Raw genomic sequence first — 15,367 nt, 5'->3', positions numbered from 1 at the left:
ACCGGTTGTCTTTGGTTTGACTGAGGAGCTCTACAATTAATGTTACATATTATTGATTGACATCCATGTAAATCTGTAAGAAGAGTCTTTGAAAAAGTGCATGCCAAGAGGCACAGAAGAGAATTAAATGTAGTAAACACCCTCTCTTTCTTAATAGAAAATGGCATGTATATGCTTCAATGTAATTTACTGTGTCTGTATATGTTTAATATGTTCAACTCACATTGTACCACCATATGCAAATATGATTGATAATGCCTTAAAAAATGAGATACAGTAGTCCACCTGCTGTGCCAGTGCTGCCTTGTTATTTTAACTGTCTTCTGTGTGTTTCTTTTTCAAATACTGAAAGCTAAAGACCTCGAATAATATAAATAGTTTAGATTTCCTATCACCTTCTAGATTGTGAAATAAAAGAACCTTTAGATGTGTGGTACATCCATTTCTGCTGACTAATGAATTGTATCATTTTTCAAGATAATGGGAAATATTCAGCATTGTATGATTTTCTAGAGGAGGTAAACATCAATTACCTATAATTCACAATGTGTTTAAAACAATTATTCTTTATCATTAATGTTAATAATACGCACATAATATGCATATTAACCCTTGGTGTAGTCAAAATCAATACTGCAGTTTGGGAGTTGTGGTCCCTGGACAGCTTTGTCTAAGTATTGATTTTATTGTCATTTGTATAAGGTATGAAACAAATTATGTGCCTTCCCTAATATCATTACTGTAGCCCCACTAATGTAGCTACTGTAGCTACTCAGTTTATGGTTTCTAATAATGCATGAAAAAATAATACAGAATTAATTAAGTCATTGAGAAACACAATTGCCTAGTATGGTAGATTTAATTATGGAGGGCCAATGCCAACATTCAATATATTTTGAATAGTTTACTGCCCAAAGAAAGTCTGAAGAGAAGAGCAAGTCATGCGGTACTATGCAACTCAAGTGTTCCTTTACATTAGACAAAGTTCCCCTGGGTCCAGGGAGCAGCAATTTGTTGTTCAGCTTTCTATTTGCATGAAAATAATGTGTACTCTTGTACTGTGCCAAAGGCAAATATCACTCCTTCCAGTTATTAGAGAAAATAAAAATATAAAAGCAGGATAGCATGTCTGTTTTTGACAGATTTATAGCAGTTATCATTACTGACATAATTTGAAATACGAGTTAAATAATTTAGCCCAAAATGTGATTTCTTCCCTTTATTGCCTCTTTATTGAAAGAGGTCTTCCCACCATGCCCCTCATGTTTTCATTAGTGTTCTTCCCATCATAGCTGTTCCTTAGGTCTACCTCTCCACCCCTCCTTAACCTTCTAGGTAATTTCAGGAATGCTGAAGATACTAAACCCACCTTTTGCTTTCTCCCATCCCACTTTGGAGTACTCCTTTTTCAGATAGCCAAGCTGTTCTTAAGTATCAGATTCAGGTGTCTACTTTTCTTCTTGTCGTTTTGTCCTAGTTTAGGCCAAGGATGTGTGAGGGTAGAGCCTGGAGTCGTGTGGGCTTGTCTAGGCTGTTACTGTATGTACTCAAATCATTGCTGGTATGTAGGAGTCAGGGAGTCTCTCTTCCAAGATGAAGAGGTCATGGCTTCTGGTGGAGGAAAATGGGCAGTGCAGAGGTGCAGCAGCCATTTTCTCCCTTTCTGGGAGAGTGTGCAGCGAATGGAGTGGTGGGTTGGTGCTGATTCCAGCTGGCAGATTTGTCCAACATTGTGGGTTCTTATGTTTTTTTGGTCTTGGGGACAAAAAGTACAGGTATGGAAAGTTGGAGTGCCATTATCTTTCATTGTCTTAGGCTTGTGGGAAAAAACATGGTGTAGGGAATGATGGGGTGGCACACCATGTGTGGAGACAGTGTGTCAGACTCCAGGAGCATTTTGCATATAATCACCCTCTCTTATACACTGTTACTGTTTGCTTTCTTATCTCATTGCTGTTTCAGTTAGTTGTTACCTCAACCCATAATTTCTGCTTTTAGTTTCTCTCACATGAAAGAGGGGCTGGGGAAAAGGGGAGCAGCTTAACTTCCTGGTGAGCTTAAAATAAACCACAACATCTTTCCAAAATAAAACCTTAAAAGGGTTAGTGTCAGTTTCAGGTTCTACCCCTAAACTTGCAGTTCTGATAATTTTTCTTGCGCTTTCCTTAGTATCTAAGCACTGCTTGCCTGCAGTGTTTTCCTGTAAGCTGCCTGTTTAATATTTAAGGACACACACACACATGCACACACATACACACACACACGCATATGCACACATACTTGCTTTGCCCATTGCTTTTCTTTAAAGGAAAAAATATACCTTCATATCCATTTCCATTATCATGCTTCAATTATCAACACAATACATTTTCCAAGCAGCAACTTCATACTTTCTCTTTTGGTGGCCTTCATGCTGAGGGATCTCTTTGTAAGTATATCCGAAACTACTTTTTTGTGCTTTAATGTATAATAAAATATCAACCATGTTTGCATTTCTGCTGTGCTGAGACTACAGCCCATCATTCCAGCCCATACCATCTCATTCTTTAATTGTACTTGCCCACTTTGTCTTGTGTTAGGTTTTTATATGAGGCTGCCATCAAGATTCTTTGATTTTGGGGAGACGGGAGAGGATTTGTACAGTATGAAACATAATGCAGCATAATGGTCTTTGTTTAATTTTCATAGGTGCTGTGTTGTTACAAATAATACAGAATAACACATTTCCTTCATATCAAAATACTTTCATTATGTTATCTTTAACGTGAATGGGTCATTGGTACCATTGAAGTGAAGTTCTCTTAACTTTCTCACAAGGGTGCTTGGCAACTTCTAGGAACATGCTGTGTTTCATCAGAAGAGTCTGTATGGTGATTTTGTTGTCTCCTCCCCCCTCCCCCCTTTTTTTTAAAGCAAAAGAATTGTCCTTTTAGCAAAGAATGTTAATAGATTATGGAGATGAGTAGTGTGTTATGAATATCCTGAATATACTGCAGACCATTACAGTGAAGTTCAGAAAGTAAGAAACAGCCCCCTATACTTGTTTTATTTTAAGCTTGCTCATCATGTGTTTTCTTAGTTCATAAAACTAGTTCTAAATTTTCTCTTACAGGTAAAAGTGATCCATTTTGTGTAGTTGAATTGAACAATGACAGACTGCTGACACATACTGTCTACAGGAACCTCAATCCAGAATGGAACAAAATCTTCACATTGTAGGTGTTTGGATTTAGGTGGGGGGAGCGGATGGGCAGTGGGTTTTGGGTAGTTTTTTGGGATGAGGGTGTTGGAGAGGGAAGGAACAAAAATACTTACTGGTAGTTCTAAAGGAGAATAGTGATGACATACTGATATTTCTTAACTAAACATTCAAATATGTTTTGAGGATTAAAAACATGAAAACAAATACAGAAGTGGTATAATTTTAAACATAAAAATGCCAGGACTGTTTCTTGGAAGGCATGTATGAGTAATGGTATGCATACCAGACTCCTGTTATGTTCAGCAAGAGTTTCAAGGGTCAAATCCAGTGTGATGGATTTGCCCCTGAAGTTTTGAGTGGGGGAAAAAAAAGATACTGTGAATATGACCTTTATTAAAATATGGTTGTTAACTGTAAAAAAATTAGATAGGTACATACAGTTAGAAATTCCTCATGCATTTATATTTCTCTGAATTATGATTAAATAATTTCTTCTTGTCTCCATTTACTAACTGCCCTTCTCACAATACCATCTAGTATCATACTAGTACAAGACAGCTGTTGTGAAAAATGCAATCTAAAACGATTGAGGAGTGATGTGATTGGTTCTTCTATCCTTTTGTTATTTTGAAGACAGTTAAAGGCTTTGACAAAATAGAAAAAAGGTCTTCCACAGACAAAATCCGTGTTGTTTGCCTTGCTCAATTGCCTTTTTTTTCTCCCTTCTGTCTATCTGACTGTAATGTGACACCAGTGAGTAGAAAAAACTGATCGCTGCTGCTGAAATCAGTAACAATCCTCTGCAAAAGCAGTAGAAGATTTAGTTTAATGTACACTTACTTCACTTTGTCGTACATTAAAATGCTATATTTTGCCCTTAAGGTCAAAACTCAGTCTGATTTTAATTTTTGTTTTCCCCTCTAGATTTATCATTTATGTATTTAGTATCGGTTTTGTGACCTGCAGTGAGGTCTCACAAATTAACTCAGAGCAAAAGAAACAAATCTCACAGTAGTTGTACTTTTCAACAGCTTATTATAGTAGTTCACATTTCTGTATCTGCAAAACCATGCTAAAATTCATTATTATATTTCTAGTTATTTACCAATAGAGCCAATAACTAATCATCATCTACTTCTTGACAATGTTCTGTGCACAAGGAATTGCCTAGATTTGTAGAGGACAAAAGACTAATCAGAAATCGAATAGAAAACCTCTAAAGGCTTTCAGTGCCTTTCTTCTATGTACATTTGCATTTATATTCAGATTTCCTAATTAATTTTGGGCTAGCAATCCCTCATCTGGAGGAGTATATTTTACTGAAGTTGAACTGCTTTGCTTGAATTTGTATTTCCTGGATCTGCCATTCAATCAAATATGAGTTCTCTCAAGTAATTTTTTTATTCAAATAAGGAATATGAATTTTTCACCCGAAAGTTTACATGTAGAGTGACATATCCTGTGCATGGCAGTGGAGTGTTTAATAGCTTGCAGTCTTTTTTCCTCAGTTGTACCTGAGAGATGCATTGTTCCATATTATTCGTTCTTTATTTGCTCTAATTTGTTGTATATTTGTAATTAAATGAGAAATTCAGAAACAAAGAATCTGTTCTTATTGCAAGGATAAGCTCTTGTAGATTGTAATTATTTCCATTTACAAACCTACAGGTTTCATTGTATTTGCAGTAAGAACTGCCACAAGGGTAGCGGTGTTTTAGAGTAGCTTTTAAAAGCTCTCTGTCCTTCTGCTGGTGGCTGTAAATCCCCCAGTGCTGCTTCTTGCAGGTCATGCAGTGCAAACCCCAGGCAGGAGATTTAAAGCAACATCCTTCAGAAAACTTGTGCTGGAAAAGCCTTTCAGAGAGAAAGAGTGATTAGAAAGCATTTTGGTCCCTAGAAAGAATTTTGGTCATAAAAAGCCTTGCAGAGAGAGAGAGAGAGTAATCATTGCAGCCCTTAGAAATCATTTTGGTTATATGCAGAGATGTCTCATTCACTTAATCTCGGTTCTTCTCCATGGCTTGGAAAAATAGATGGGTATCTATGTTAACCTTTTACAGTTTTGTCCTTGGTACTCACTGGTGTAAGTGACTTCTTTCTTCTGTGTGTACTTCTCTCTTTGTAGCAATATAAAGGACATCCACTCAGTGCTTGAAGTGACAGTTTACGACGAAGACCGCGATCGAAGCGCTGACTTTCTAGGCAAAGTTGCTATACCATTGCTGTCTGTAAGCTTCATTCACCTGACATACTGCTCTGAATTTTTCCTGCTGAAGGAGGGAAAGAGAAAAAAAAAAATAAAAATTTGCAGCTCTGAGTCTGTCATTTCTCAACCAAGGTCTGTAATAAGAACACTAAAATTTTAACATACTCTATTCACGGCCATGTTGAATCCCATGATAGTTAATTTTTCCTGACAGACTCGGTCCTGGTAATGAACAGGTACTTGTCAGACTTGCCACAGTTGTTTTGGGTTCTCTGTCAGTTTCAGCAGCTGGGGGTCAGGGGTCACCGGGGGGGTGTATTCAGCGGAGACCGCAAGACAGACGGCTGTCATGTCCTTTTCCTGCAGATTCAAAATGGTGAACAGAAAGCCTACGTCTTGAAAAACAAGCAGCTGACAGGGCCAACAAAGGGGGTCATCTATCTTGAAATAGATGTGATTTTTAATGCTGTAAGTCTTAACTTTGGGTTTTTTTGTACTGCTAAAGAGTTCAGTTTCATGAAAGCTTTTGTTCCTGATTTGTAGAGAATTTCTGTCATTCCTCATTTTCTCTAAGCCTTGATGTATACTACAGAATACTCTTCTGCCACTGCTTGGCACACCCACTCTTTTTGTTGCTGCTGCTGCTGGTATTGCTGCTAATGTACAGAGCAGCAACTCTTGTCTCTGTGTATGCTTATGTGTCCTAAGCTTGGCAGCCATGACTTTGAAACTTGGTAAATTTTGTGAATTGAAGCTTGTGTAACTAGTGAGGAGCAAGTAAACTTGAAATACTGACATGCATTTTAATGCATAGGTGAAAGCCAGCATACGAACCTTAATGCCCAAAGAACAGAAGTACATTGAAGAGGAAGACAGACTGTCTAAACAGGTAAAGAGTAAGGAAACACTAATCCCTTCTAAAATCCTTAATATCAAGTGTGAGCATTCAAATATCTGGTATCCTACTGCTGAGAGTAAAGAATAACATTTTCATTACCTGTTTACAAAAGAATATGATAGGTTGAGAAGTCAGAAATGGAATACACGGGTTTAATGTGTCTCCTCTATAAATTGCTGCCTAATTTCCATGAAATACATGAATAAGAACACAGTTGAAACCATCAGGTTTCACACATATCAGATTATTGCACAGGTGCATGTAAAATAAGTCTTGCATAAATTTTTGCTGTTAACTTTGACCTGAAAGTTCTCCATTTGTTGCAAGGTAAAGAGTCATCATTCTTTTAGCCAAATTTCAAGGAAGTTACTTGACTAAGGTTTGAATCAAAGGTGATAGCAGACTGAAATTCTTTAGAATCCCAGGAATAGGAAATGTCTTGACTCTTTTTTCCTCTGAATATATTTGCTACACACAGTTTTAATGCTTCGGTAAAAAATTATTTAAACACACATATTCTTCTGCACTCAAACTACTTTGGCCTCATTTTTTCTTATTCCACAAATGTTGTATCTTAAATTGAGAGAATTTGTTGGACTATGGGAACAAGATTTTTGTTGTTTTCAGTGAAAAGTCAAAGGTCTCAGAACTGCTTTCTTTGTTTCTGAAAGCCTGCATTCTTAAGCGTGGTTTAGATTATCTGCCGGATGAATTTTATATCAGTTTATGATGTAGTTCATAAAACAAAACATTTCAAGAGGCAGAATATTTCTTTATTAGCAATTTTGAGTAATGCAGTTACTAAAGCTGAATTTTGCACTACTATTCCATCAAAAAAGCAACAAAGCCTTTTACTCAAGATTCATTCTTCTTCTTATTTTCATGAATGAAAATGACATTGTGACTTTTGCAGATGGCAGGAGTGACCATTTTCTATGTGTCTCAGTACACATATCATTCACTGGTTTGTCCACTTTTTGTTGTGAGGTGTGTTTCCATTTTAGAGGATTTAAGTACATTTTCTAGAATCAAAACCTAGTGTTGTTATGTCTTACATATATGTAATTTGAAAGTATGTAGATTACTTTGGTAAATACTTAAAACAATGCTTTCAAAATAAATCAGAGAGACAAATTTGTTAAAAATGTTAAATGGTGCAGATATCTTAATTATATTAGAGCAGTAGTGTTGCATGGTTTCAGGTTAGCATCCTGCAGCATATTTTTATTAAAAATGGCCAACATTTGTTAAAGGCTTAATGAAACTGAAATCTAATTAATAAAATAATATGTGAAATTTTGCAAGTGATGTTTGAATGCTGAACAATTTTTGTACCATCTAGAATTAAAGTCAACAAATACCAATTGATACAATTAGCAAATTCTCTTTCTTCCAAGTCTCAGATTTTACATTAACTTGCTCGATTTATGAGGTAGAGAGCTTAATATTTTTTCAGCCTTTCACCCAAATTAAGAATGACAGTATTGTTAGCGTGAGCCTCTCCTGCAACTTTTTGGGGTTTTGAAACATTTTCAATCTTTCATCTTTTTAACAGCTGCTCTTAAGGAACTTCATCCGGATGAAGCATTGTATCATGGCGCTCGTTACTGCTGTCTGCTATATTAGCAGTTGTTTTGACTGGGATTCTCCTCCAAGAAGTCTAGCTGCTTTTTTGGTATGATCTTCTTTATACTATTTTTAATCGTCCCAGTGTGTTTGTGCTCTAGACTGAGAGACAATACTGTGTAGATTGGTGGTTTCTTTTTAATTTATTTAGAAGTTTGCATTATGATAATATCATCAGTCATGTTTATTCAGTTTTTAAAAAAAGTAATTAAGTTTAAAATGTCACGCAAACAAGATAGAGTGATTTTTAAAATTTATAATTGTATATTTATAGTAAAAAAGTAATTGATTTTATAAGTTGCAAGCAGGTGATGCAAATCAAAATAGAGTCAGTGAGCTGTGGATAATATATTTTAAGCTTCTCACAAATTATGTTCATTAAAATTTGTTAGATCCCCCTGCATATTGAATAATGACTCTCAAAATATTTTGATTACTAATTATTCAAAGGTGGTGTTCCTAGAAAAAAAATCCACCAAAATAAAACAAACCCAACTTTAAAACCATAAATGCAAACAAATTAGTACCTTTTAGGCAGCAAGCTCTGGTCATAGTTTTTAGTGAATGGTTTTAAGTGAATTTGTTTTTAGCAATTTAAACATAATTGCTGTTTCTTCAGGAATATTATCTTCATTATTATTAACCTTATTTTTCTATTAAATTTTAAGAATTCCAAGCACAATAGTAGATTGCATTGTGTTACCCAGATAAAAACCTCTTTATTTTTAAAATCATAAGAGCTACAAAGAAAACCATTATTTTTTCATTACAGAATAGAAATGTATGCATGGACATACTTTCTGGAATTTCAAAGTTTTTTTAATTAGCTGAGAGATACTGAGATTAGTAGCCGCTCCACTATGATTATGAACAGGGAAGGGTTTTAGTATAACTTTGAATAATTATAGACATCATCTGGTGACAGTACTTTTTACTTGGGTGCCTGAAGGTCAGGTGCCTCAAATTTGAAGAAATCAAACCAGGCTTTGGTAGCTGGCTGTGCAATAAAATGGGGTGGTTGGGTCTGTCACTAAATTATGCTGTTTTGCAGAAAGTTTCTCCTAGCAGGGCTCTGTTTTTACTGTGTTGCTTGTTAAACCCTTGGTTGCCATGTTCATTGGGAGTACAGGAGATACAAGTGCTATTCAAAGAGCCAGGGGGTTGTACTTTTGCCAGTGTCTGTAGTAATGGCACTGCATGGAAAGACAAAATATGCTTGCTGATGTTTGCTATAGAGACATGATCTATTGTTTCAGTTAACAGTTATCAACACTTCATAGGAAAATGCAGGTTTCAACATAAAACTCAAATGTTTCATGTTGCTATTACTGCTTCAGTTAGTAAGTATTCATGACTCTAAGTCAGATTTTAATATGGGTATGGAACACTGTTGCCAGTGGAAGAAAGGAAAATGGAAAGACATCCTGTTCTTTGGTAAATGAATTTTTTTTCCGATGGCACACTTCTGTGGCTGTGGAAGTAGTGGTGTTGCTGTTAAAATGTAATTGTTTCTGGTCATAGAAAAAAAATCAGTGTCATAATAATAATAAGTAATAGTAGTAGTAGTATGTAAAACAGAATTTAAGTAGGGAGGCCAATAATCAGTATATATTACTATTATAGTTACAGCATATTGCAGTAGAAACATTTTCCTGGTTATATTTTTATAGATATGTTTATATTTTTCATACCTATTTATATAGGGAGACATATATTTTAAAAAAATTTATTTTCTTGGTTTTCTTACAGTATTTTTTTTGCTTATGTAGGTGTTGCAGTAAATTTTTATGATTATATCACTGCTGTGATTCTACAGATGTATTCCACTTCTGCATCCAAAATGCATCCTTGTGCTTTTTGACCTGATATTATCCTCTCTAAGGATCAAATCATTCCTCTGTCAGGCAGAAGAAGTCTTTGCTGGCCAAGTCAAATATATGTGAATTTTTATCATGATTATAAGCTTTGGGTTCAGATGGTTTCTAGACTTTCATAGGCTGTTGAAATCTCGAGAGTGATCCACTTGCTTGTGTTATGACGAATTATTCTTGCACTAGGGTTACATTTGCATTTAATAGAATGTATAAAATTAATGTACGTATATGTTTCATTTTCTCTTCACTATTGTACAAATTATATCTCCTTGTGAAGTTGTCTTCTAGAGGCTAGAAAATCTCACATTGAAATGTCAGTTCCAGAAAGGAGATGAGAAACAGGCTGTTCTGGGGGTATTCAGCTCTTTAGCCAGAAAAAGAAACAACATATGAGAAGTAAAGCTTTAAACTAACCACTTCTTCTATCCTACTGGATTTGAAAATATACTGGGATGGGTGCATCCTGATACAGAGTTACAGTTATTTCACCTAGGATTGGTGTAAGGATTGATTTTGTGTATCTCCCAATGCCCCATGTTCTTGGCATTACCATCATGGATACTTTTTTACCCTGTGACTTTTCTTTCTAATGGGGATATGGGGGACCATAGGTGAAGAAATTCTGGCAGAATAGCTCCGTTTCCAAAAATGTAACTTCTAAGATTGATTAGGAAAGGAGAACTTCTCTTAGAAACCTACAGAAAACTTTGATTAATATGTTAACTATAATAAGTTACATCATATGCCTTGTGCACTCTTCACTGCAGTTCTTTTTAAAGTCATTCTCCTTGGAAAGTCACACTGTTAGTCACCAAGGCTTGAAAGAGCTTGCTGATTATTTACATTCCTGAGCTTATCTGTCTCAAACTTTTACATTATTTGGGACATTTTAGGTACAGAAATGTTGTACTGAAGATTTAGGATGATTCTTTCCAAAATCTGTTCAAAGGCATCAGGTCAATGATACAGAAACTCCAAGTTACATTTTCAATGTTCTAGATTATGCATTTCCTCAACTAAACATTATTTTACCTGTTTCTGATAAACTTCATAAACTCATCACATTCACTGGGGATTTTTTCTGAATACCTGAGAGTTTTCACTCCATTTCTTATTTTTATGCTTTGGTAATTTGCAGCAGAAGAACAATTTTATACATATGTGTGTGTATATATATATATATATGTACACATATAACTGTGATGCATTAATAGCTGTTATTTTTCAGATACTTAAAGATATTAATAAATAGCTCATGAATGATAGGTTGATCTTGCTAGCATATGACTCTATCTTAGAGCAATTAGAAGATTCTATATTCCCTCCTGATTTTTCGTATTTATTTCCTGTTAAATAAAGGAAGTGCATAGCAACACCATTAAGTTAATATTTGAGTTCCAGAACAGCTTTATTATGTCCCATGTCTATGCTGATAAAGAATGTGTTATGTACTTATATTTATGCTTCTTAAGACCTAAATACAGCGGGAAAAAACAGAATATGTAGAGAGCATTTGCTATAAAATCACATCTTTTTCTCTGTTTAAAACAGACCTTTGCAGTATTTAGCAGTTAATTTTTTTTATTACTATTTGGTAATTAATATGGTACGTTTCAGGAGGAAGAACTTTAGTAAAGTATACAAAAGTGGATGTTTTTTCTTCAGATTAATTCGCTGTGGGCACTGAAATGTCTGCTAAGTTTGTTAAGAAGCTGCTAATTAAGAAGTTAATTTCCACCAGCTTCTTAACAGACATTTCTTTTCTTGTAGATGTCAGTGGGTGCAACATGAGGGGAAAAAGGTGTGTATTCTTTTTTTCCAAACTAAACATTCTCTAATGATACTAGCAATTCTCTAATTCTCTAGCAATACTATAATGAGCAGAAAAATAATTGGACAATGGGGCTATCAGTAAAAGGACACACTTCAGTATGAGTCAGTGAATTATTTTATGGACAAACTTTAATCTTGACATGGGATTGTAAATAATTTGTGCTACCATCTGTCCATTTGAAATTCTTTTACCATTTCAGTCATTATACAGTAAGTACTGCTGTGTTTAACATTAACATTTGATACACATTTAATTTCTGTAGTGCTCCGTGGTCCTCAGGGAGCTTTGCTCTAGTGCTACAGGAGAGAGACAAAGTATTGATCAGTTAACATTTCAGCTATGTATGTTGCAAAATTAATGAAAATGCCAGACAAAAATGTCAGAGTGCACAAAAAGTTAAAATTTAAATTTGGTAGTTTAATGAAAAGTTTAAGATGCGCATTATCAAAAATATCCCCTTGCCTTTAAAGTATTTTTCATAACTGAGTAATTAAAGAGAACCATTCTTTACAAAGAAGTACACTCACTGTGGACTATGAGGGAATATATAATCTTCAAAGTGTTTGGTATCCCAAAATGGCTTCGGTAATGTACTTAATTGCCTACTTGAGCAATGAGCTCATTATTTTACTCGTAAATAAACTTATTTTGTTTCTCACTTGGAAGCGGAGGTGTCCTCACGTGATGAACATAAATGTTAGCCTCAAATTAAAGCTTCTTATGAACACATTCTCCTATTCCTGTTCTTATTCCTTTTATTTATTCTATGTGTGTACATGCACACACAGAGAAGATACTTTCCTTTCTTTTTCAGCCTTTCAAATATTGATAAAATGACTCTCCCTGCATCCAAGTAATTTGTCAGGTCTAACTCACCTTCACTTTGTTTTCTAACATTACAGAATTCATGTGTGAAAATGACATAATAGCATCCCTAGCTTTTGATTAAGTGTTAGTTCTCTTCCACATATGCTTTTTAGTTCTGGTGGCGTCACATTAATTAATTGAAAAGGAAACAGGATTTAAAAGAACTGGTTCCTAGAAGGATATGAGACAGAAAGAAATTTCATCAATTTACTGAGCTTTTCCTCAGTAAAAAGGGAAACAATCACTAGTGTGTATTTGGAAGCAATGTCACTCAAAGAAGAAACACAAAGGTTATGTTTCCAGAGAGATTTGGTATGATACCATCCAGGGTTGGAATGCATTTGTCATAATTATTACATATTTTCTTTATTTTTTGACACTGTAATTATAAGAGAATGAGAATTTCACACATATTAAAAAACTTGTAGATGCTCCCATTGTGGATACTATTACTGAAGATACAACCTTCAAATAGGACTTTTTTGCTAAACCTGGGTCAAACGTATCGTCAAATTTTCCTTGCCATCTCTTGTCTAGAATTTGAAATTTGAATAAGTGCTGGTTAGGTAGTTGGAAAAGCTTTTCTTATCTCCCCAAAAAAGCCTTTCCAAAAATTGTTGTTGCTGTCAAAACTGCCTGTTCTCAAAAGATTTGCAGAGGTAAAGTGTCATGGTGATAACAAGGCCGGGAACAAGATTAATTTCTGATGCATGTTGCACACATGTGTATGAGTCTTTCAGCTTTTTGTCATCTGTATCCACACCTACAGCTTAGAAAAATAGGTGGACCAGACTGCTGTGGGGTTTGGTGGGGTTTTTTTCCAAAGTAAAGGAGAGAAAAAGAAAAGTGGTTTAAGTTCTGTTTCCCCTCCTCCTAATTTTTGATATATCAGCAGAACTAATGTTGGACCTCTTCAAAATTACAATGGAATTTAAGCTTTTTACAACACTTAGTTATACTTTGTGCCAAGCTTTAGAAGGTGGAATAGGAAAGAAAAAAATAGCGGGAAAAACTGGTATATAGGACCAAAGAGATCCATTAGCTATTAATATTGAAAGAACATACCAGCACCAGCTATGATTAAAAATACAGCTCTTAATTATAACAAATGAGTAATTATACTGGTGTGGAAAACCTGCTGTCATCAGTCCACATCTTTTGTTTTGCAAATTGTGTGTTTGCAAATCTGATACAAAGAAAGATTCAGGAATATTTGTATATGTAAAGCCTCTTTAAGTACTTTATTTTGTGTATAAAAAGTCACTTTCATTTTACTTTCTTCACAGAGTGACTGCATAATTGCTAAACCAGTTTAGCAGTGAAATTTATTGCCCAAGCACAGATCTGTGCCATTTTCAGTAATGTAGAGCATCCTGTGTGCTGTCCAGCTACTGTCCCAGAAGAGTATGTGTCTGTCTTAGGTTCTCTGTCATTTCTGCCATCACCATCCAGGTGATTGGGGTGCCCACCCAAGGGTGTCAAAAATGTCACTAGCTCTACCTTTAAGCACTTTAATTGCTCCCATAGGTGTTTATTTTACCTGCATATATATTTTAGTACCTAACTGGATGCTGTTCTGAGTTTCTTCATAATCTTAAGGCATTAAATCTTGAAAACACCTATGCTGTATGGGGAATTACTTTCTTTATTTTGTGTTTTATCGAACAGGAATACACAGCAGCATAAAGCATTGGTATCCCATGTCTTAGACTTTTCCTTCAATATTACACCATTTTCCCCATATATTCTCCTTTGAAAGCTGACAGTATTCTGAAAATATTTAACTACCAAACCTTTTTGAATGCTATTGTAACTTGATACATCAAAAAGTCTGATGGATGAAAATGTGGTTGATGAAAAATTCTGGAAGTTGGCGAAAACTATTATGCATTCTCCTGTTTTTAGCATTACCTAAAAAGTTCGAAAAGCAAGCTTAGATTTCCTGTTAGGACTGTGATGTGACTAGAAATCTGGGCAGCCAGTTAGTGTGAGTTGCAGTCTTACTCTGCAGAATATTTCTGATCCCCCACTGCCTGGTGTAACTGGGCAGAGTTGCAGAGTGGACCATTGGGCCCCCAGGGAAAGACTTACATCGCATCACTAATTCTTACTTGTACTCTCTTCTGCAGTGCAAAACACAGTACTGAATGAAAAAATTAGCACTTGAAAGAATTCAGACATCATTGACGCTGAATTTGGATAATTAATAAGTAGCTTGGGTGTTCTAAGGTAGTTGTGTACCCTATCATCCTCACATTCCCTGAGGTGCTATTTTACAGTTATCTCAGAAGATCTTGGCCATTTAAACTTCCATGACTTAGATACGGGACATGATTGAGTTATAAGATATCTTTTTCATCATCTTTTAATGATAAGTATTATGAGAACCAACACATTATAAAGTCGCATGACAGAGTGTTTTACTTCCTTTTTATTTTAGAAGCAATGGGTATTATAAGGTTTGTTTTGAAGTGAGAGAACTGTAGAACACACTGATTTCTCTGGGCCATTCAGTAGTTAAAATAATGTAATGTCATGGTTTTGCCAAAAGTTGCAATGTAGTAACAAAAGAAGTAGATATGTTGTGTTTTGGTAAGAAAAGCTCAAGTAAGGTAAATCAGACAGAGAAGCAATTTTTTCAAAGCTTTTGAAAATACAGTGTGCAAAAGACTTAGAAAGGACAGAAATTAAATTCAGAAATTAAACTACCAGTTTCTTCCTATTGCTACTTAAGGAATCTTCAGTGCACTTATCCCTGTAGAGTTGTTTCTTTAGTAGGTATGTAGCTGCTAGGTGATGACATAAGTGTCTCAGTGGAAGAATTAAGGAAAAAAACCAGTTCTTTTCAATGTGCCAGATT

The 15,367-nt window shown here is 35.2% G+C and overlaps 1 protein-coding gene across 1 annotated transcript in view; it reads left to right on the top strand.

Annotated features, from left to right (window-relative positions):
- MCTP1 (multiple C2 and transmembrane domain containing 1) overlaps positions 1 to 15,367 on the top strand; it is a 219,387-nt gene that overhangs the window by 113,130 nt on the left and 90,890 nt on the right. Inside the window, 5 exon segments of the mRNA XM_054283418.1 lie at positions 3,113 to 3,215; positions 5,328 to 5,430; positions 5,775 to 5,876; positions 6,223 to 6,297; positions 7,862 to 7,981. Of these exon segments, the coding sequence (XP_054139393.1) occupies positions 3,113 to 3,215; positions 5,328 to 5,430; positions 5,775 to 5,876; positions 6,223 to 6,297; positions 7,862 to 7,981 (503 nt within the window).

This window comes from Melozone crissalis, unplaced genomic scaffold, assembly GCF_028551555.1.
Source record: "Melozone crissalis strain CALT ecotype California unplaced genomic scaffold, PUWL_Pcris_2 ptg000036l_1, whole genome shotgun sequence".
NCBI classification, from domain to species: Eukaryota; Metazoa; Chordata; class Aves; order Passeriformes; family Passerellidae; genus Melozone; species Melozone crissalis.
The sequence above is the reverse complement of the archived record's forward strand: the minus strand, read 5'-3'. Positions and strand labels throughout refer to the sequence as shown.